The sequence below is a fragment of the Oratosquilla oratoria genome, chromosome 11 (assembly GCF_046742065.1).
Source record: "Oratosquilla oratoria isolate Oo_2021 chromosome 11, ASM4674206v1, whole genome shotgun sequence".
NCBI classification, from domain to species: domain Eukaryota; kingdom Metazoa; phylum Arthropoda; class Malacostraca; order Stomatopoda; family Squillidae; genus Oratosquilla; species Oratosquilla oratoria.
The window spans coordinates 25,869,728-25,894,727 of record NC_134787.1 but is presented as its reverse complement, the minus strand read 5'-3'; the positions used below and the strand labels follow the sequence as shown (position 1 = coordinate 25,894,727).

General features: G+C 40.1%; 1 protein-coding gene across 6 annotated transcripts in view; it reads right to left on the bottom strand.

Moving 5' to 3' along the window:
• The window catches only part of Sh (Potassium voltage-gated channel protein Shaker), a 393,700-nt gene that overhangs the window by 25,677 nt on the left and 343,023 nt on the right, over nt 1-25,000 (bottom strand). For 2 of the 6 annotated variants that reach the window (XM_076192496.1, XM_076192499.1), the window contains exons 6-8: nt 21,890-22,080; nt 20,783-20,947; nt 3,099-6,343 (exon numbers count right to left, since the gene is read on the bottom strand). In XM_076192496.1, coding sequence (XP_076048611.1) covers nt 20,790-20,947; nt 21,890-22,080 — 349 coding nt within the window. In that variant the 3' untranslated portion in view covers nt 3,099-6,343; nt 20,783-20,789. Of the gene's footprint in view, nt 1-3,096; nt 6,344-20,782; nt 20,948-21,889; nt 22,081-25,000 lie in introns of those variants that run through there. The other 4 variants (XR_012966862.1, XM_076192497.1, XM_076192500.1 and 1 more) reach the window with 4 other exon arrangements.

The following is a 25,000-nucleotide window of genomic DNA, read 5'->3' as shown; positions in this document are numbered from 1 at the left end:
ACTTGAGTGCATGCGCGCGCGCCCACCTTGTATGCTCATGTACTTGTCTTGCCACACTTCAGTTCATCCCCAATTCCACATAGCACATATGCCCGTGGAAGGCAGTTGGCATCAAGTAGAGTAATAAATAGAATTGAAGCATGCATAATATCATTAAACCTCATTATCTAAAATTACTGAGTAGGTATGATCATGATAAAACAGACCTTACGTAGAATGAAAGTCCCGAACCATCGCTCCACGGGCTGAAGCACTCGGGCGGGCACGCGACTTGCTGCTGCTTATTCTTTTCCTTCTTCTTCTTCGCCAGCCCTCGCACCTCCTGAGCAGGCACGATCAGACAGATACACAGACAGCTGCCGGGGGGGGGGGGGTGGCAGATCTGTTCGGAAATGCACCAGTTTTACTTTTGCCTCCTACCCTAACTTGCCCCTTTTTATATTTTTTCCATGAAGCTTAAGACACAATGCTGGGCAGGGGTACTGGGCACATTCGCTCGGCACCTGTGCAACCTGCCGGGCAACGTGACATCCACACCGCAGGGACACCGAGCACAGGTAGGAGACGCCTGTGCTCTGCTGGGGGTACGAACCACAAGGATGTCAGCAGGCGTACAAGAACCTTCTACACCAGCAACCAGGTAACTGTCCTCGTACCAACAACTTGTTTCGTTCCGCGTTTTCCCTCCCTCCGCCTCGTTACAGTTGTACTTCAACAGTTCCCTCACGCTGTGTGTGTGCGAGTGCGTGTACTGCCCATGTTATGACAGCGGTGTAGCATGTACCACTAGCTGGTGCAAGGCGTCTGCAATACAGGGATACCAACCACACGGACAAGGTATCTGATGTACAGGGGTACCAACAACACCGACATGGCTTGATAAACCTTCCGGAAAACACGTGACAAAAAGAAACAACAACCCGAGCACTTAGAACAGTGCTGGCTTTATGTCTATGTACTATTATATAGGTCTAGAATGAGACGGTTTGAAAAACAAATTCACCAGTTCTGCGATATATCAGAGTAGGATGATAATATGTAGCGTATCTCTGACTCTCATGAGCGTTTTATGAGTATTATGAGCACACACATTGCCGACGACTGACTCGGCTCAAATCACTTGCCCTTGCCACGTGTCATTAGGCTTGATTGGTTTGTAGGTTGGTTTGGTAGGCTGAGGTTGAATGACGACAAATGCAGCCAGAACACTTTCTCGTTTGGCTGCATTCTTTTGTTTTTCCTTTCCTTTTTCATATTTCTAGGGCTTCCATACCAACCCACTATCATTATAATATCTATTATTAGATTTTTTGTTTGCATCCTTGGACATGATGATCGTCATGGTATGAAGTTGTGTAGTTGTGATTATCTTGGAACGCACAACCATCACTGTAACAAGAACAACATATTTACACCGTCACCACGAAACTCTACTTACACACCTCGATCATCTTGACCCAGTTGGCATGTTTAGTGGTTGATCTTTGCGATCGGCTTGGTATATATTTTCTGTTATTTTACTGGTTCAAGAGGCCGCATTCCTCCTTTGCAAGAGTGGCAAGACTAATGGGTCACTAGAATAACGAATATTTACATTCTTCGTAAAGCAAAGTTCGGCTTCAGGCACGTACATCACCAAGGAGACTGCATTTATTATCATTAATTATTATTATTATTATTTATTACTATGGTCGCGGAGAGGATGTAGAAATTATGATAACGGCAGCTTTTTCGTTGCTTAATGCTCGTCATGGTCGTCTTTGTCGATGTCGGCATCGTCGTCGTCAACTTGTCGAAGTCGTTGTCCAGGTCATCGTTGCCCGCATCATAACGTCGTTTTATTACGCTGTCAGGTTTCATTTGTTCTTATTATTATTGTTATTATTTTTGTCATTCGAATATCGTATATTCATTTATTTGGGTATCACAGTATATTCGTCCAATCTTACATCGTCGTCTGTTCACTGCAGATATATATACATATATATATATATATATATATATATATATATATATATATATATATATATATATATATATATATATATATAAACAGTTTCTCTGTCACTTTACAAGGAAGTCTACGATGTCGTAAGCTGTCGAGTTGCACGCTACGTTAAAGCGAGACTCGTACCTCGCTTCCCGACCCCTCCAGCCAGCGAGTTGGCTCACCATATTGTGTCTCGACGTGGCGCAAACAACACTGGCTCCGGGGAAGACATTTCATTATGACACGTTAACTTGTCTTGGCTCAGAACATTCGTGTACGTGCGAAACCAGTGGAATAATGAGATGAAGGAAAGCTGTACAACAACAGAAATAATGGTGATATATAGCTCTTATGTATATATATTCGAATAGTTTATATGCATATGTGTATGCATATGGATATGTATATGTGTGGATGCATATATGTGCATGCATATGTATAGGCACATATGTATATGCATATCTATATGCATAAATGTATATGCTTATGTATATATTTTTTACATATGTACATGTATATATTTGTGCAATATATATATATATATATATATATATATATATATATATATGTATATATATACACATATACATATATACAGATTAACATATATAAACATATATATACTTGGACACATACATAAACACACACACACAAACTCACACACACACACACACACACACACACACACACACACACACACACACACATATATATATATATATATATATATATATATATTATATGTATATATGCATATGTATATATATATATATATATGTGTGTGTGTGTGTGTGTATTAATATATATGTATGAGAAATATATATATATATATATATATATATATATATATATATATATGTGTGTGTGTGTGTGTGTGTGTGTGTGTGTGTTTGTGTGTATATAAATAATAAAAACAAACAAAAACACAAAAATGTGAATATCTATGTATCTATATATACATAGCAATATAAACATATGTTAAATATATATATATTTATATATATATATATATATATATATATATATATATATATATATATATATGTGTGTGTGTGTGTGTGTGTGTTTGTGTGTGTGTGTGTGTGTGTGTGTGTGTCGATACATTCATACACACATACAAGAATATGCATATTTATGTATTTATGTATACATACCAATCCAAACATATGTACAGTATATATATGTATATACATATATATATATATATATATATATATATATATATATATATATCACATGTACATGCATATATTTACGTAATCAATATATCTACATATGAAATACACACGCATACATGAACATGTATACAGTATATACAGTTATGGACACTTTCAAGACGTGTGTGTGAGTGTATATATGTGTGTGTGTGTGTGTGGAGAGAGAGGTGTCTATGTGACGTGTGGCGAGGGATAATGAATTCAATCTGAGGGATTCAAGCCGGTCCAATCTCGCGGGCTGCCTCAAGGCTGGCAGAGTTTAAAGACACAACTTAGTATAACCTTATACATCAAACTTAGTATATAATCAAAGCGAATACGACTAAGTTGAACAAGAGCATAACCAGTAACACTTGGAAAAATGGGCTGAGCCTGATGCACATCGGACAAAAACCAGGAACGTTCGTTTTTTATTTACACAACATAAACATATTTTGAAACATATTTTGCTACATTCAACTTCTGTTCAACGAAAATATATCATAACAATTGTGATAAAACTCCATTAAGATATACTTGATAAGGGTTATTTTTTTTTTGGAATGACATTTGGATGGGTGGAAAAGATTGAGAAAGAAAGAGGAATGAAATACCAAAGGTAAACTAAAAAAGTTACCCAGATGAAAAGTAGGATGAGGACAGTCAATAAGAATCTAACTAATAATTAACTTAACGTGTATCCGAGCGTCTTTGTGGTATTTTGATAATCTGAACCAACAACTCTTTTATTTTTTGGGGGGTGGGGGGAATGAATTGAGAAAGGGAAGGAAATTTGTGGACAGCAACTGCAGGCGAGAGCTTCTTCGCTTGAAGGGTCGATTGGAGTGGTCTTTGTGAGAGTACATTTGGGGCAGGTAAGTTTCAGCAGTCAGGTAGGCATGTGGGAAAAATTGAGTCGAGGGGGTTTCTGGGGTTGTTGAGGGTTGGGGGTGGTTGTTGGGGGTTGGGGGTGGTTGTTGGGGGTTAGGGTCGGGGTCATGAAACAGGCGTGAAGTCACAGGAAAAGTCTGGAGACAAAATTGAGAATGGCTGCGGAGAAAAGGCCAGAGAAACCTGATGGCGGGGGTGAGGCTGATGGCAGTGTGGGGCTGCAGAAAGTCGGGGGTTTTCATGCTCAATGCAAGCAAACCAAGCAGCAATGGAAGTGGTCAAGAGAGAGATAAAAAAAAGACTATGGTAAAATGTCTTTTTTTCGTTTCTTTTTCTTTTTTACAGTATTCCTCGCGAATGCATAATTATGACGAAATGGAAAGATATAAAAATATTTACTTTTTTTTTTCTAGGTTTTCGTCTTCGTTCTTCACCACGGGAAGGGGAGGGGAGATAACATGGGAAGACGAAACTAATAAAACATGGATGATGGGGCAAAGTCCTTCCTTCCTCTCTACGAAATATGTATGTAGGTATGTATGTAATTAAGTGTGTGTGTGTTTGTATTAAAGCTAAAAATGAATATGCAAAATGTCTGAAAAAAGTTCGACGGGATGACAGCCGTGACTATGTAAAACTACGTGTGTGTGTGTGTGTGTGTTAAAACAACAAAATGGAATATAAAGAGCGAGAGGTGAAAGGATTTTGAGTAATGTTCCCCTTTTACGTATGTCAACACCTAAAACAGGAGGCAGAGGTCAAAGGTTCGACATTATAAGGTTGCTGGGAGAGGCTTATATCCTACGAGAAACAGGACCTAAACTGGGGTCTGGGACTGAGGGAGGTCAGTTAACAGGGGAAAAGGGGAAAGGAGGAAGAGGAGGAGGAGGAAGAGGAGGAGGAGGTACGCTGTGATGTTGAAGGTCACGAGCTGGTCAGAAGTAGCAACGCGCTCAGTCCTGGGACCCACGTGAGAAAAGAGAGAAAAAAATAATAATAATGGACCCAGGACATAGTTCGTGCTGGAAACTCTGTACACTTTACTCCTTGTTCAACCCTACACCAAGATATTTGATACAAAATAAAGCTTATATGCTCTCTTAGCTTTTACATAACAAATTCAATTGAACGTACACTTTCTATCGACTCATTAGAATATGACGATTTCTCGATGAATTGAAAGGAGGAGGAGAAACTCGCTAAACCATTATCTGTGGTAGCCGATAGATTCATTCCATTAATAGCTTTGCCTTAGAAGTAGAAAGGTGACTTTATGGTAGCCTCACACCATAGACAGACAGACAATATAATTCATGCTTTAATAACGAAGAAGGTTGTATCACAATGAGTGCACACGCTTAGGCGGCCTTATGTCCTGTGTAATTTTGATTAGTCGCTGGCCACGTCATTCTTCAGGATCAGGTCCAACCTCTCCTGACCCCCCAAAAGGCCAACAGAGAAAGATCGTGACCGAGCTGGGCCTAAGACATCGAGGTTAACCGCCATGTGAAGAATCGTCGACATTCCTGTTGTGTATCGTCGTATTTGTCGTACTTGTCGTATGTATGTATGTATGTATGATATATATGTATCATATATATATATATATATATATATATATATATATATATATATATATATACATGTATACATATATATACACATATATATATATCTTTTCTTTTGTCTTATGTGTTGTGTCGGCATGCGCGCGCATTTTTCCTATTATGGGCATTTTCTGGTTGAAGGCAAGTGCCATGTGCTCGCTGGCCGCAATCTTTTGTCCTCATTTTGCTTTCGTACAAGATATGACGTTTCAAGTTTTCACACGGATTTCAGTATCATTATTGTTATTCATTTATTTTTGTTCTGTTGTCATTCCCGTTGGAATCAAGATGACACAAGTGGAGTGATAGCAACGACGGTGTCTGCTTTAAGAGTCTGTGCTGAGATGGTAAGACACAGTAACATCAATGCTATACAACAGCATCGTGCTACGACTAAACAAGGACAGTAGCAGCAGCAGCCCTGGATTATTCATATTGTTATATCATCATTAATCATATTGTTATTATGTTACTGTTACGGGTTGTTGAGATGATGATAATAATAACAGGAGCTCCACAAATGCATGAGGACTTGCTGGACTGAATGTTCTTGTGCAAGGACTCGAGGAGCGGCGATGGCGGCGGTTAGACATAGTCGATGACGCCCGTTGAGTCGTCGCGACGCTTGGCAAGCTTCTTGCTCGAATCGCTCACGTCACCTGCGAGAGAAAACGGGAATATTAGTCATGCAACCGAACTAGTGTTGTTCTAGGTAAACGATGATCCTCTTTCCTTATAATTAAGTACACCAATAAACAAGTAGGTATACGAACAAATAAATATAGACATGTATAATTAAAAAAGATAAATAAATTAGTCGATCAGTAAGAATGAAACCAAAAATCCCATGAAAATACACCTTGTAATATATTAGGAGGAACATGGAGTAACTTGGGCACGGAATCGTGATACTTTGTTAAAATACCCTCCTCCAGCAATTGAATAAATAAATAGGAATATAAACAAATTGCGTTGATAATAACAATAGAATTATAGAAAATTCATACCAGGGAACTATAAATCACGATCCATCACCCTGTTATATTTCTGGATCACATTGTCCTCTGCATTAGTTACACATTACACGACTTCACTATATCACTTACCTGATTATTTAAGAAAAAGCATGAGAAAGAAGCTGGCAATCAATATAATTCATATAGTCACAATTAGTTAAATATGTCATTTTCTGAAAATATGGGAGAAAAACATTATTCTTTAAAATACATAAAATAAAAAATTCTCGTATTATTTGAAAAAAAGGGTGTGACATTGATACGAATGAAAAGGCAACAGCATCCTGGGTTACATACGTCGGAAATAACCCGAGTGATTGAGGTGTTACATTGCCTGAAGCATCACTTCGAACAGGAAACTTTTAACCCTGATTGACACCTTCCCTTCTATTTTTTTTTTTTGCGGATGCCAGGCTATTCTATTCACTTTCATGACTCCCTCGTTAAGAAATTATATAACCTGGAGAAAGGCTTGGGCGCGATAAATACAGGAAAAATTGACATTACCACCGGAAGTCTAGGAAGACGGCGGAGAAAGAAGGATGCTCGAGATAACGGGGTTTAGGAAGTGGAAGGAAACCACAACCAAAAGAAAACGGACGTAACATGAAGATATGCCCAAAAGAAAGGAAAGTAGCATGAGCTGATTGAGAGAACGGATGTAACAAAAGATATGTCAAAAAAGGAAAGTAGCAGGTGAGTTGAGAGAGAGAGAGAGAGAGAGAGAGAGAGAGAGAGAGAGAGAGAGAGAGAGAGAGAGAGAGAGAGAGAGAGAGAGAGAGAGAGAGAGAGAGAGAGAGGGGGAGGAGGATGGCGAAGAAGGGGGGGCTAAAGACAACGTAGAGGACATGTGTCAGGACGGGGACACAAAAAGGCTTGGTTAAAGGAAGTACACTGGGAGAAGTGATGAGACATGAGACCTGGGAAGGGCATTGGGATGTGGATACAAGGGGTCTCTGTGGGCTGAGGGAGAGAGTGGGGGAGGGTTGCAGCAGGGCACGTCTCAGCACAGCTACAAGCTCGCATCCTCCCTCCGGAAGAAAAAGTAATGAAAAAAAAAAAATCCCGGGTGCATGGAACCAGCTCTTGTGTTTGCCCTTTTGACGAATGTCCTTTCTCTTATGATCTATTAGAATGCTAATGTTGGTCATGATCTGCAAGTGGTCAGTTGCGGTATGGTGGTATTTACTGTGTTTAGTTATCACGCTGGCCGTCACTGCGGTAGGAGCGCTGGGGAGCCACGCGTGGCCTTCATACCCTGCTGCCATCTACCGCCCGCTACTTCAACTCGACCATTATTGATCCCGGACGGGAGGTGGAGGCGGGCATGCTGCGTATCTCTTCAATGAAATATTTAAAAACCCACATAGCTTATTTGTATAAGAATGGAAAGGTAAGCTAATGCTGACAGTAGCCTCTCCTCTAAGTCACCTTATTCAGTCGCCCTGTTGCCAGGAGCTTTCCCGGACCGGACCGGCTGAGCCCGCTCGCCCAGCCCAGAGAAGCTCTCTTCTTCCCCGCGGGTCCCAAGAACCGTGCTTGCTGCTCCACTCGTTTGCTCGTTTTCCTGCTCAAACCGGGAAACCTTCGTGTCTCTGTCGAGTCTGAAAGGAAGTAGGGTGTGTGTGTGTGCCCCTGGGGGGTGGGGGGAGCGGCATGTGACAGGTTTTCACAGACAAGTGATTTTACGAGAGAAGGGTAGCTAAAAGTGGAGCCACAAGCCGGCCCCCTCCCCCCACACCCTCCCTTCAAGTTTGTGATTGCTACCAGAGTGGGGGGGGGGGGCGCTATATGGATTTCTTCCGTCGGGGAGGTGAAGGGCAAAGAGGTAAATGAGGCGGAGAGTAATGAACCGAGAACCACCACAACTGGGTGACAGAGCTGAGTTCCGGGGGGGGGAGAACCAGGTGAGAGAGGAAAGGAAATATGCTACTTCAGTGGAGTGTACCAGCCTCCGGTGGAACCACACACTCTCCGGTCATTACGTCGAGAACACATGCATGCGCTTTCGCTTGCACACACACACACACACACACACGATTATTAAAAAAAAGAACAAGAGAGAAGGAGACTCAAAGAGAGAAGGAGACTCAAAGAGAGGAAGGGAAGTAGAAAAAAATCAGAAAAATATATGTACATACATCAACACTGTCAGAAACGAGAGCACGTTGACACCTAATGCAGATTACACTATTTTTTTTTTATCTAGCTATCGGCAACCGTTTGGATAGCGAAGGGGTTCAAATTATCTTCAACAATCTCTTCCGTAACGGGACACAATCTATCCTTTTATTTCTTCTGCCGTCGGGCTGTGCATGATCCTTTCAATAGCAAAAGAGTAAGACTGAGTAGGGTCATATCATGAGCACTCAGAGAACTCAAAGCAACCAATGGGTAAATTTTGAGTCATTAAAAAAAAAACAAAAAAAAAACAGAGATGGGATGCAAAGACCAAGACTAATTTTCTGTAAAACTCGTCCAAGTAAGCACTCTGCTTTCTTTCTCTCCACTGGGAGGCTCTGGAAGTTTCTTCCTCCTTATACTTTTCCACTTATCTATTGAAAAAAAAAAGGAATATCAAGACACTTCCCTTGGCATCGAGTTGGTGTACTTTTAACTTTTGTTTCTGGAATGGCTCCATGCCTGTATTTTTTTTTTTTTAACATTCTTTCTGCCGCTCTTTGAAAAATGTAGATAAAAAGAGATACACAAAGACACGCATACGCACACATACAAAAATCCACGCACAAATATACACACACATTCGTACACACCAACAGTAGTCCAACATAAGCCTATAGCTTTTATCCTGTGCATTACAGCGAGATAAATATATACCTCAAATCGGCACCAAACACAAATTTATTCACACACACACACACACACACACACACACACACACACACACACACACACACACACACACACACACACACACACACACACACACACACACACACACACACACTCATACACACTTGATCTCGTGAAACAGTGGTACGCGAAATTGACAAACCATCGAAGTTGGGGAATTTGGCTCATGAAGTGAGGCAGGTCCCATTTATGAATGGCCAGCGTGCCCAAAAGTGTTTTCATCACGCGTACTGTCTATCCTCGACGCAGGGAAGAAGCTGGTTCCGGTGTTATGGCCCATCAAGGACGTATGAGTACTATAATCTTAATGATATTTTCACATATGCATGGAGGAAATCTTCCCCCTGGGAAGAAAATGTAAAAATTCCAGATGTTTTATGTGCGAAAATCTATCGTGGGAGAAATGTAAACTACAATCAATAATAAGTAGACAGAGAACACACTATATTTTCATTGTGTTACCAGTAAAAATGTTTTGGTTATCAACTAAGAAAAGATCTATGTTACTATGTGTTATACTATTTGTTATTAAGTAAATTTTGTGTTTTGACTACTTAGGAAGTGAATTTTGTTATTTGGCTATTTTTTTTTTTGTCTTCTTATGAATGGAGAAATCTGAACGTTTGAACTGAAAAAAGTTGGAAACACACAGCACTAAACATATCAACCACGGCCATACATTACTCGGCTGCAGGAATGGAAGGAATGGAGGTGGAGGTAAATTGTAGATTGAGAGAAGCAAGTAAATGCCTTAGGGGATTAAAAAGTGTTATGAGAAATGGGCAACTGGGAATGGATGCAAAGAGGAGATTGTATGAAGGGGTGATTGTGCCGACGGCATTGTATGGGACAGAGACTTGGAATTTAAGAGAGGCAGAGAGGAAAAGTTTGAACGTGTTTGAGATTAAATGCTGGAGAAGTATGGTAGGGATTACTAGGTTGGAGAGAGTGAGAAACGAGGAGGTGAGGAGGAGAGCGGGAATGGAAAAGGAGATGGCAGATAGGGTTGGTAGATTATTGGGATGGTTTAGACACATGGAATGAACGAATGATGAAATATTAGTAAAAGAGGTGTGGAAGGCAGAGGTGTTGGGACCGAACTTGAGGTGACGACCGAGGATGAGATGGATGGATGGGGTGAAGGGGGCTTTGAGCAAGGAAGGGAGAAGGCAGGAAATAGGGATGAGTGGAGAATGGCTGTATATAGATGATGCTGTTATGCAAGGAAGAGACAGATGGGGGGTAGGGGTGCTTATGTGTAAATGATAATTTGACGCAGCCCGAAGGGATTTCTCCCCGTCTTCTTCTTTTATTTCTGTACGAGGGGACAGAGAGGTGGGGTCGCCGATTAAGTGAAGCGGCTTTGCTGTGGATGAACTGTCTTGCTGCATTGCGTTTGACCCAGTTGTCGGGTGCAGGGATGATCCGTCATCCATGAGGAGCTGAGATGGGAGGGGTGGAGGGGAGTGAAATGGGGGGGGGGGATAGGTACATGCCTCTGACATAGCTACCTCCCTTACAAGGGGTGAAAAACTCCTGGTATATAGATAAATAGAAAGTTTGTGTTGCTGCCTGGAAGGACTGAGTATAGGGCTGTGTAGTATGACGTGCTATGTGTTTTCTGTGTGATGCTTGCATCTGGGACAATTCGAGTATGTTGCCAGGCCGATTTTGTGTTAGTATTGTTTTAATGTTGGTTGGAGACCTGAACGCTGTTGTGCCAGGGGAGTTCTTTTCTATCTTGTGAGTGATTTCTAGGTTGGACTGATTTCTTTGGAAAATAAATGTAGTTAGAGGGTAGGTGTAGTGAAAGAAATACTAGTGTTTGAGAGATGTAAGATGGAAAACAAACGAAAAGACTGAAAAGGAATCGATGGAAATATATACACGACGAATCAAGGAAAACTAAAGGAGGAGGGAGGAGCAGAGGGAACGTTAAAGAATGAATGAAAACAAATTAGTAACAGGAATTTCAAGAAAATGTAAAAGGTGTGGAGAAAACTGGATAAACAGAGAAATGGTGGGACGCGATACAAAAACTTGGTGACAAAGAAAGAGTTGGAAATGAAACACAATAAAGTAGTAAGACCGGTTGATTGGAAAATACAAAATGGAAAACAGATCAAAGATTGCAATGAAAAGAAGAAATACTTTAGAATAATGGCAAAAACTGAATGGGAAAGGTCCATAAGAGACCAGGGAAAATATCTAAATGGTTTCCAGCAGAAAATGAAAAACAAATTTTGTTTTAAAGTAAGCAATACAATGGACAAAGGAAATTATGGGAAATGAGATGAACAAGGGTAAACTTGTAGTGCTGGTAATATGGGGGGGTGTCATAAAAATGCAGAACGGAAAGATTATGGAGAGTTGAAATAACAAGAAAAAATGAAGAATGAAAGAGGGAAGAAACATGGAAGCTAGAGATATGAAGGAAGAAAGTAACGAAAGCGACAATGTTGAAATGGAACAAAACATTAGCGTAAGAATGTTGAAAGGGTTGAACAAAAAATCATCAGTATAATATGACCAGAGGAATTTGATAGAAAACAGAGAAATACACGCATAAGTGACGGCAAACAATAAAAAAGGAAAGTGATCCCGGAAGACTAGAAGAAAGTGTGTGGAGGGTCTTTCTAAACGAGGAAAGTAGGTAACAGGTGCTTTAAGAATTATAGAGAAATATTTCTGCTGAGTGTCTTGGTTAAGATATATGGACAAATATCGATAGACAGGATGAGGAAGAAGAATGAGGAGCTACTGGTAAAAGTATAAAAAGTGTTTGGGAATGTTAAATAAACGGACGAAGTATTCATATAAACTAGTGACAAGCGCAGGGAAACGGGGAAAAAGGGGATGTGGAAGGAGATGGTAAAAATGGCAGAGAACGTGAAGGTAGGGAGGAAAAACAGCTGAATTAAGGATACCAGAAAGCGTGGTCCTATTAATGATTCTGCATAGGGATGATTTGTGGATTCTTAAGGTAGACGACTAAAGGAGAGATATATTGTGTGCGAAAAGTATCATCATTAGGAGGATGAAAATGAAGTCAATCACGGGCATACCAAAGATATATGGCCAAATATTTACAAGTGTGTGAAATGATAAGATTATATAAAGAAGATGGATAAGGATAAGAGAACAAAAGAATTTTAGGTTCAAAAGTAAAAAGAAAAAGTGGGGCCTCAGAAAAAAAAAAGTCTACCGAAATAAACACCAAACGTGAGGACGGAGCCCTTATTGTATTAGTAGGACGTTTCGCTTGTTACATTTTTTCAAGTACATAGTCGTAATACCAGGGGATTTTTTTTTTTTTTTTTTTTTTTTTTTTTACCAGAGCCTTTTTTTTTTCACCAGAGCCATTTCTTTAATTACCAGAGCCATTTTTGATACTTCCAGAGCCATGTTTTCGTAGGTTCGATTTACTCATTACTCATGTGCATGAAAAATATATACATATATATTTTCAACAAATCAGCCTTTAATTTTGGGGGGAGGGGATGGGTGAAACTGATCGGCAGACACAGCGCCTCTGTTTCCACTGGCAGTGGTTGGGGGTGGAAATGCACGGCAAGCCTTGCAATACACCGTTAGAGTACCATCACTGCCCCGATCCACTTCAAGCCAATCTAGGTTCCACGAGCGTATAGTAGATTCATGCTTTACTGGTTTCCGTTTTCCTTGGCCCTTGCCCGTAGAGTTTGAATTAGGCTTTGCTGGTCCAGAAGTGGTTCCTGCCGTCAAAAAACTCTCCCTCGATTCTGAAAAGACTGAATCTGAAGGCAAACCATCTTCACTCATCTTCACTCGCTTCACTAGAAATCGCTCCATGATGTACGATCATCGAAAGTTTAGCATGGACGTGATGTACGAACGTAGACCTAGCTACCGTAAACCTAAGCTAGCTAACGAATAATTTTTTTTATTTTTGTATTTTTTATTCTCCCTCCAAAGATCCATATTTATGAACTAAATATATAATTATCAAATGTTCATATCTATACTTAAATTTATTTACTTTCAATTACTAACCAAACATTTGATTCTATTTTGTTTTCTCATAAATACGCGAACGAGGTTATAAATGGGATTTCCCAGTTTCCCTCCTAGGCCTCGAGCGAGTTTGCATATGTACGGTGTGCGTATGCATGCGGTGATGTGGTATTGGGTATGGTGCATTGTACATGTAGTCAGCGCGTTGATTGGGCAGCTAGCTGCACGCAACCAGCTCTAGCAGCTATACCGCGTACACATACGTACGTCAATCAACAAATTAAAGTTGATTGATGCGTTGCGTTTATGATATCGATTGATAATGCAATGATTGATCACGGGTAAGTTGTGTTTGCTCTGATCCTTTCATCAATGGGGATGGGATTCAGGGATTGCCAAATGATGGATAATAAATGAAAAACGTTGAATTTTGCCGCGGGAGCGATTTTTTGTGGGGGATCGCTCCCGCTATTGGATTTGCGAGAGCGACATTGGAACTTTCCCGAGCGAAATCGCTCGTCGCTCCCGTGTATTTTTTTTCGCTGCGTAATACACATGGCTAAGATTAAATAAGAGGAACGGGGGGGAACGAGGGAAGGGGACCAAATATCTGGGTAGACCAAATATCTGGGAACAGGAAAGGTTAAAGATGGAACAATTGACTGGGTGAAAGACATTAGCTAACAACTAAGGAACAGAGGGAAGAAGAAAATAAGAAGGGTGAGCAATTGTCTCCTGAGGGTGAACAATGACCTTGGGAGGAAATAGGGGATTTTGGAGGGTAATTAGCCATAGCTTAAATTTTTGTTGGCAATGGGCATTAAAGGAATTTGGTGGGGCGAGATATTGAAAATGCCCTTATTTTGTTCAATTGTTGGTTCCTTGGATGATGGCTGTTTCCAAACATTGTCTACGAATCTTGTCGGGCTCACGTATCGGAAGTTCTGCATTCTCCCAGTCCATCAGGTGGTTGCTACTGTTTCTGTATGCAACACACGCGTTGGTGGTAACATCATGTCGGACATTGTGTTGGTGTTTTCGGATCCGGGTTTTTAAATCGCGTGATGTTTCCCCAATGTAGGTTTTTTCACATCCCGATCACGGAATCCGATAAACACCGACTTTATTGCCCGGCGTTTTGCCAATGTTTTATTTTCTCGTCCTCGTGATGTCTTTAATTGTCCTACTGGTGCGACGTCACGACCAACCTAACTCGTATCTTAAAAAGCCACCAATTTGGAAATAGTGTGCCAGAGCAGTAGGACAATTCAAGACAAACTAGGGTGCACACTTTAGACAGTTAACTATAAAAGTTTCGTACTTATGCTTTGAAGTTACATAACTTTGATATCAAGATAGAATGCACAATATAGAGAAAACATCGAGTTGATAAACGCGTAAAAAGTATATTTGTACAATTAAAGACAAACTAGGGTGCACACTTTAGATAGTTATCTAGGAGTAAAAGTTTCGTACTTATGCTTTGAAATGACAAAACTTTGTTAACAAGGTAGAATGCATAATATAGAAAAAACACCGAGTTGATAAATGCGTAAAAAGTATATATATATATATATATATATATATATATATATATATATATATATATATATATATATGGTGGGTTCAATATTTGAAAGACTTCACTGTTACGAGTGATTTGTTCTATGATAGTTACAAAAGCGAAGTGTGGCGCCGGGAATTAGGTGAAACGAAGGATATCTGACTGGAGTTGGCAGTCACCTTCATAAATGGGTATAAGCTAATATCAGGTTCTGACTCTTTTGAATGCTCGCTGGCGTGATCGGTAGCGCGAGTGGGCTTCCTAGCTTTAAGATAGTCCCGGGATCGAGTCTCGCGACGGCTGGGTTAATTATTTGAAGGACTTCACTACCAGGAATGGTTTGTTCCATGATGTATATATATATATATATATATATATATATGTATATGTGTGTGTGTGTGTGTGTATACACACACACACATGTATATACGTATACTTTTGGATTTCCCCTTAATGAAGAATTTTTTACAATATCCATATTTATGAGGAGAGTACTCGCAGCTTCTCGAGGTATGACAGGTCAGACCAATCCCCTTGTCACATCAATAGTCCTTCTCGGAACACTTCACTGTCAAGTGAATCACTCCAGACTCGAGAGAAGCCTGTGGCCTCTAATTGGCCACCTGTGATGATCACTTGTGCATATAATCCTCCAACCCCTTTGTCTTGCACAAACACTTTTTGTCTCCTCTCTGCACATCTTCCATTCGTTTTACAATCACATACCATCTTCTTTTCAGTCTTGTCTATCCTCTACTTCTCTCCATCTCTGACTTGTACACTTTTGTTAGTGATTTGTTTTCTTTCATTTCCGCTAAATCACCTAAACAAAGAGGAAAAGATGGACAGCACCTTGTAGAGGTCGTATCAATATGTAAAGAGAATGGTCGAGAATAAATAAGTCAAAAGTGTGTATGAAGGAGATGAACAAGGAAGAAGGAAAAGATGACCAAAAACAAAATGGAGGAAAAGGGAATATTTGAAGAGAAAGAAGGAGGAAACTGATTTGTTGGTGCAAGACGGAAGCGAGTGGGAAGTTAAAATGAGGAAAGGAGGGAGAAGTAGGAGATGGAATGAAAATGAGCGGTGGAAGTAATGCTGAGTGAAGCGGAATGAAAGTTGAAATTAAAAGGTTTGAGAGGAGAACGTGATGGGTTGTTTATTTCTATGTCTCAGTTTACCTCATTAAAAAATGAACAAGGAAACTAATCCCATTCTACCCCTACCACTTGATTTTAGGGTCTGGTACACACTGCCACATCCTGTTGGCACACTTTCTAAGATTTTACTTTCAAGGAATTTCCATTCTCTTCCAGTGTCTTTTTCCTTACACACCTCTCTCGCTTTTCCTACTTATATTCTTGACACGTCCTTTCAAGATCTTTCATCTTTATTGCTCTTTTCACACCTCTTTTCGTAGAATTATTTTTTTCTAATTTCTATCTTCTTGGTTTTCACCTTCACACCTTTTTATCATCTTCTCTTTTATTTTTATTTATTTATTTTTTTCAATTCTATCCTTTTTTGAAGTCTGTCCTTCTTGCAGAGCTTACTTTTGCTTCTATTATTGCACTAATTGATATCACTTTTCTTCGTCATTATCTATCCTAGTTTGTTTATGCATCAGACTGTTCTTGAAAAAACACACCGCTCAATAATTTCTTTATTGGCACATACTTTTGTCATCTTCTCTTTTATTTCTATTCATTTTTTTTCAATTCTATCCTTTTTTGAAGTCTGTCCTTCTTGTAGAGCTTACTTTTGCTTCTATTATTGCACTAATTGATATCCCTTTTCTTCGTCATTATCTATCCTAGTTTGTTTATGCATCAGACTGTTCTTGAAAAAACACACCGCTCAATAATTTCTTTATTGGCACATACTTTTGTCATCTTCTCTTTTATTTCTATTCATTTATTTTTTCAATTCTATCCTTTTTTGAAGTCTGTCCTTCTTGTAGAGCTTACTTTTGCTTCTATTATTGCACTAACTGATATAACTTTTCTTCGTCATTATCTATCTTAGTTTATTTATGCATCAGACTCCTCTTGAAAAAACACACTGCTCAATAATCCCTTTATTGGCACATACTCTGTAACTATTTTGATCAAGTTTGTCACCACTTTCAAATTTATTTGTTCCTTGCTTCACCATCTTGCATGTTTCCTCATAACTGTCACTGGATATTAATTCATCCTTCTTTCCTAACCTTCATATCTCTTGATTGAACTATCACTTTTTTTTTTTACTTCTGAGGGGACGAGGAGGGAAGATCGCCATGTAAATGAAGCTGAGGGGGTAAACAAGCTTCGGCTGTCGGGCCCTGTTGTGGAGGTGCTGCATCTTGCTGCATTGCTTCTGACCCAAGCAGTTGAAGAATGAGGGCATGGTCCTTCATTCACAAGGAGCTATGATAGTTTTAAAAGGGAAACGAATAGGTCTTGAGTGGGTGTGGAATGGACGGAGGTCGGGCGCGTGCCTTGGCTGACTATCTTCCTCATAAGGTATATGGGCAGAATGGTCACTAGAATGCTTACCCATTTTTCTTTTCTCCAATTTATTTTTCTATCTTTATTCAGTCCACATTCCCCCAATTTTATTATCCTTTCATTCATGGTCATATTCTTGGCTTCACTTTATTACGACCGCACACAATATCATGTCTCCGCCATCATTATAGACACCTGGCACCCCTGGGTTCCATTCCCCTATACCAGGGGTGGGGAACCTTTTTTGACAGTGGGTGCCAAAATCAGCCAAATCATTGACACAAAATCTTCTTGTGTGCCAACGGGTTAAAATCATGGGAATTTCCCTTCACCCCCTAAAGCCCCTATCTGCCGCCCAGCGTAGCAAGTGGTTCCCAATGTTCATACAAAAGAAGTTGGAGATTTATTAGGTTTTGTTTTAAGATGAGCTCTGGGTTTCGTGCACAGGGAAAAAGTCGTTCGTGGGGCAGGTTTTGCACGCGTGCCAAGGGTTGCCCACCTTCCATTTTGTCTCATTATGGACAAGAATGGTCTTCTTCGTGTTTTTTTAACACCCCTTGTCTGATTCCCTGTTTCTGAAATATATTCCTGTAACCCTGGAGAGAGAGAGAGAGAGAGAGAGAGAGAGAGAGAGAGAGAGAGAGAGAGAGAGAGAGAGAGAGAGAGAGAGAGAGAGAGAGAGAGAGAAAAGGAGAGAGGTAGAGGGGGAGAAAGGGAGAGAGGGCGAGAGAGAGGAACAGGGGGAGAAAGGGGAAGGCAAGGAGAGAGGGGGAGAGGGGGAAAGGGGAAGGAAGGGAGAGAGGGGGAGAGAAGGAGAGAGAGGGAGAGAGAGAGGGAGAGGAGAGAGAGAGATAGATAGATAGATAGATAGATAGAGAGAGAGAGAGAGAGAGAGAGAGAGAGAGAGAGAGAGAGAGAGAGAGAGAGAGAGAGAGAGAGCAGATGGTAGTAAATAGCAGTTGAAAAAAATGAGTTATATATATAAAAAAAAAAAAAAAAAAAATCACTGACGGCTTATGGATCCAAAGACATACCCACAGTTGGTTTTAGGAACAGAAACATAGAACATCAGGGAAAAGAATTTTGTTTGAAATAGAGAGGGTGGAAACAAAACGTTAGATTAAAAATACAGAACAAGTTAATACAAGCCAAAACACGAATAGACGGGTATATCGTCGTAGTAAAAACTATCGTGGATATGAATACGAATATAGAATGAAATTCAGTGAATTCTTGTATGGGGAGAAAAGGATAAAAAGCGAAGACAAGGCTGACTCTCAGCTCACAAGAAGACTTACACCGAGCTCACTATGGGAGAAGAGAAATAGGAAAAGAAGAAGAAGAAGAAGAAGAAGAAGAAGAAGAAGAAGAAGAAGAAGAAGAAGAAGAAGAAGAAGAAGAAGAAGAAGAAGAAGAAGAAGAAGAAGAAGAAGAAGAAAAAAAAAATATATATATATATATATATATATATATGCGCAAGTACCTACTAGGAAAAATAAACTAACGAAGCAGTGCTGAAGATGTAATTATACGAAAGCGCTCTGCTTCGTCAGTTTACTTTTCCTGGTGGCTACTTACGCGTTTGTGAACACACGTTCCTAGTGTTTTTATTACACACACACACACACACACACACACACACACACACACACACACACACACATATATATATATATATATATATATATATATATATATATATATATATATTATATATATATATATTAAGAAAATGGATCAAGCAAAAACTTGAAGAAATATAAAAGGAATTATAAGAAAAGAGATAAAAATAAAAAATAAAATAGTATGTAGCAGGATGAGATGGTAATACATATCAGCCGGTGGTACCAAAATACGAAGGAAAATAATGATTAGCGGATTCACCTCAACTTAAAATGAGATCTAGTTAATATGACTACGAAAATGTGGCGTAAACGCTTTAATCTTAGAAAATGTGTGGTGTAAAAAAAAAAAAAAAGAAAAAAAAAAGGCACCATACTCAAGGAAAAACTTAAAACCTTGAATTGGAAACACACACACACACACACACACACACACACACACACACACACACACACACACACACACACACACATATATATATATATATAAGCAAGATCGAGAAAATACAAATGGCAGCAACCAAACTGGTCCCCAGCCTAGCAGATAAACCATATGAAGAAAGACTAAAAGCACTGGGTCTACTAACTTTGAAAGATCGAAGAGAAAGAGGTGATATGATTACAGTATTCGTCACTAAAGGGGACAGATTGGATTGACAGAAGAGATCTGATTAAAGATGGGAGGGTCTTCAGAGGTCATGGGAGCAAATTAAGAAAGGATGTGAAGAAACAGTTTTCCATATAGACGCACAAATACCTGGAATAGCTTAGGAAGTGGTATAGCCCAAGCTCAAACAATACACGAGTTCAAATCTAAACATTATAATTGGAAATCAGGGGCATAGATTAAATCGAAACTGTACATCAATTTGTGGCTACGTAGGGAAAACAATGAGAGAATAGGAGACGAAACCCAACGAGCGTTGTTCCTTTTCCTGTATAATACTATTAAGTAAATAATATATACAGTATATTTTTTTTATTTAGAATGCTCGACAGCGCAGTGGTAGCGTCCGGAACCGCTACTCCAACGGCTCGAGTTCAAATCCCGCCCCGGGCATAACTTCAGTATCGCTGAGATACGAGCAGTTACTCAAACTCTCGTGGGCGGAGAATTGCGGGTGTGTGTGCGCATAAAGTCACAGCATTACACCCATAGGTCGGTCATATAAGAGCTCTGAGCTCTCATCCGGGAGGGTAATAGCTGTCAATCATGACACCAACAAGACTATGGCGAAACGCACTCGCGTAAATACGCACAAGTACACACATATTATATATACAGGTAACAAATAGATATGTACTATATAATGTATACAATGTGTTTGTTTACATGTGTGTGCATTTGCGTGCGTTCATGTGAGCGTGTACGCGTGTGCAGGGTATGTATATGACAGCATGTGTTTGTGTGCATTTGCATTTAACAATTGAATATCTTCTTGGTTGTGGTTATTGTAATGGAAGGATGAATTACTACAAATGAACGCACGACTTCCAAGGTGACATATTACCGCATGAACTACTGGTATGCAGTACTTACTCTGGTGTCAAACGTCCGTCTCGATGCTCATGGCGTTTATGTTGTTGTTGTGGCGAGGATTGCAGTTCTGCTTTTTACTCAGGTCATGCTGCAGAAGAATGCCCTCCTCCAGCTCCATTATGTCAGACGAAGACTCCGATAACGAGTCTTTCTTCAAATGCTGACCTGTGGGAGGACAGGAGCGTGAGAGCAAAGAGCGTAATGGGTGGCGTGGGTATTGAGTTGGCTCGGGGAGAGGGAGTGACGGTTGTAGATTATGTGTACGAACTGTACGAAGACGCCAACGCTGAGAAGAAATGATCCACTTTGAGTCAGAAGGTATACTATGGTGTTTTTTTTTTCCTAGTAGTGAACATCACATTACACTTCATGAGTTATGGCATTCTTTTAATATGTCGGTAATGTTGGGGATAGGTTCAAGTAAAAGGAATGGTGTTGGTGGTATTAGTGGCGGTGGCGGCTGCTACGAGGAAAGTGTTACTGGGGACAGGGGCTTATTCGTGGTGGTGTTAGCAATGATGGTGGCGTAGGTTAGATGATATAGACCTGGCTAAATCCAAAGTGTGATTTCAAATGGAGCAAAAATACTAGAAATACCTCACGCACTTGATATATTTTAAATTCGTACACAACCATGCACCGATTACTATTAAGAGTTACACAAAACCTGAATTAAATAACAAACTCATTTTCGTTGAAAGAATGTTCAGGAGTGATTCTAAATGGACATTTCTCAAATTCGGCTAAAATATGCGTGAAACAAAGTAAACTCACCCGCTATATAGACTTGAACAAAGCATATACACTTACCTCGGAGTTCGGTGGCACCTAGGATCTAACATCAAATTCTGTAAGTAAACAACTTACCATGGATCTCTGCCACTATGGTCGGCGAATCGAAGCTCTATAGTTTAAGGCAGAAGACTAATAAAATTGATAAGATAAACCTTCGACATGCCAAAATCTAAATTAACCCGAGATTAAAGATCGTGACTGCCTCAGACCAGCCGGCTGGTCGCAAGAATTTGACCTAAAGAGCGCAGACTCCACAGCGGCAGCGTCAGCAGCAGGGTGAGGTTGTAAAAACTGGAATCACAGCGCACTTACCAACAGTGCCAGGAAGGTAGGGACAGCTGGTGACGTGGTTAAAGTTCTGACTCTGCATTTCCTCCTGATCCGTTTCTCGATGATAGAAATAGTTGAAGTTGGACACAATGACGGGCACGGGGAGAGCGATTGTGAGCACACCCGCAATCGCGCACAGGGAACCCACAATCTTGCCCCACACACCCACGGGCCTGCAGGTGAGTAAAGCATTAGCAGGCGTCCACAAGCTGAGGATCACACAGCCTTTCTATCCTACTGTCAGCATTTGAAACAAAATCATATGAGCAGGCGAGGGGGCGGGGAGGTGGGGATGGGAGTTGAAGAGGGAGAAGTGGAAATGTATGTGTTCCTGGCGGTAAGGATTACATGTGTCGTGTCTGTATTCAGGAAGAGACGCGTACACTATGCCAGGCAGGCCAGAGGGGAGTGTGCTTTGCAAAGAAGCATGCGTGCCCATACGACTTCCCGCTGTCGCGGGAGCACTGTCAAAAACTCATGGGCCCGGAAAGGAAGTGTGTATTCTTGGAATAAGGAGTCTGCTTTCCAGAGGGGATGTGGGTTATTGACAGATGGAAGATGTACTGGAATAGAGGCTTGTGTTTTCAGATGATGAATATATTCATCAGAGCACGTGCTCGTGGGTAATGGTGTGCACTCTGCAAAGAGGCGTGAGCCACAAGGAGACGGATGTTCTCGTGTAACTTCATAAACGATAAACAGTAAAAGGGAAGTATGTGTTTTAGGGAAAACGGATACATACTCCGAGTGCAAACGTGTATTTCAAGAGTGCAAGGCTTGATCACAAGATGCATTTGATAGATAGGGAGAATGGGGGCTCGGAAGACATTGTATACACGAAGGAAGGCCTTTATGAGACACTGTTTAGGAGTGAGCGTATATGTGATCAGGAGGAAGGTTTCTAAGTTCCGGGACCTACAAAATGTACTTATATAGATGGACAGCACGTGTCTAAGGAATAGGATATTTGTGATAAGTGTGTAATGGGAGGCGTGTGTTCACTTGAGATGGGGCATGATCAATGAGTTGGTCATTTTCGTCTAGTTTGTCTACTGCATAAGGCGTACTTGAGAAGAACTTGAGTAGCAGTCGGCAGGATTTGTCTTCGCTCGTAAGCAGTTGTGTATCTTAGGAGTCAGGTTACTTTGTGAGGATTTCGATGTCCTCAATAAGTGATGTAACTAAAAATATCAAAGCGTGCGTGCGGGTGTGTGCGTGTATGTGGAATATATGTATGGGGAGACATCCCAAGATCGCTTGGCTCAATAGCGTTATTCTACTAAGCTTGGAGTCTGAAGTCAGTCACGTATGCACAATGTCTTCGACAACTTCCTGGTAGATAATAAGTAATTCACTGTTATTTCTCTCATTCGTGAAACGTTCAAGAGACAATATACAATTATATATTGTTAATTACTAAAGAATAAATGTGAACATTAAATGAGCTTATTCTTATCGATTCATGAAGGAAACGGTGATGAGGTTCTGGAGTACTCGACTGCCTGTGTATGAAACAAGCAAAGTACAAGACGGTGAAGACCAAACGGAAATAATTTTGTCAAAGCGGCAGTCAAACAAAATCTAAAAAAAAAAAAAAAACAACGAAAACAGTTAAACACATTTCCATGAAAATTGATATGCACATTCAGGACACTAGACCTTGAGAGTGATATGATTTCAAAGAAATTTATCATCAAAAGCGTTTGAACGAAAACGTTCTCCGCAAGACGCGGTATCAATGTGTAACGGTTCGCGAGCGCACAGGTGGGTTGGCAGGTAAATATTCCATCTTACTCTTGATCAGTGGCTTCATGATCTAACGCAACAGGTTATCTGCGGATAACGCATCTGTATGACAGCGCGGTGGGGAACAACGGTGTAATGGAAGAGGATAATAATTTTTGCATGGAAGGGGTTAACACGCATTTGTATATGTATATATATATATATATATATATATATATATATATATATATATATATATATAAATCTATACGCACACACACACACAACTATATATATATATATATATATATATATATATATATATATATATATATATATATATATATATATATATATACTGTATATACATATATATATATATATATATATATATATTTATATATATATACATACATATACATATATGGAGGTGAGGTGGCAAAATGAAACGTTAAGGCTAGAGTATGGAGCTTTATTCAGAACCAGACGTTTCGACCTCTTGGGCCTTAATATCTTCTTCCTGTGAAAAACTCCTTCACTTCTAAGCCTTGCATATTTCCACCTCCAGACGAATGTATGTAAAGACAGACAAATATGGAGGTGAGGTGGCAAAATGAAACGTTAAGGCTAGAGTATGGAGCTTTATTAAGAATCAGCCGTTTCGACCTCTTGGGTCTTCCTCAGTGGTCCACTGAGGAAGGCCCAAGAGGTCGAAACGTCTGGTTCTGAATAAAGCTCCATACTCTAGCCATAACGTTTCATTTTGCCACCTCACCTCCATATTTGTCTGTCTTTACTTACATACATACATACATACATACATATATACATATATATATATATATATATATATATGTCTGTGTGTGTGTGTGTGTGTGTGTGTGTGTGTGTGTGTGTGTGAGTAGTAGTTTCAAAGGGATTAGCTTGTTAAGTTAGTTGGGAAGACTTATGGGAGGATCTTGATTGAGAGGAACAGAGGGAGTAAATGGCAAGGAACAGTGTGGATTTAGGACAGATAGAGGATGCGTAGGTCAGATTTTTGTGGTAAGACAGATATGTGAGAAAGCTATAGAAAAAGGTAAGAATATTTTTTGGGCTTTAATGGATCTGGAAAAGGCTTATGATAGGGTAGACAGGAAGGCACTGTGGGAGGTTATGGAGATATACGGAATAGGAGGAAAGCTTCTAGGAGCTGCCAAGAGTTTTTACGAGAGTATTAGAGCATGTGTCAAGATTAGAAATGGAGAGAGTGAGTGGTTCGAGGTAAAGGTGGGACTTCGTCAGGGATGTGTTATGTCACCCTGGCTGTTCAACTTATACATGGATGGGGTGGTGCGAGAGGTAAATGCAAGGGTCGTGGGGCTGGGA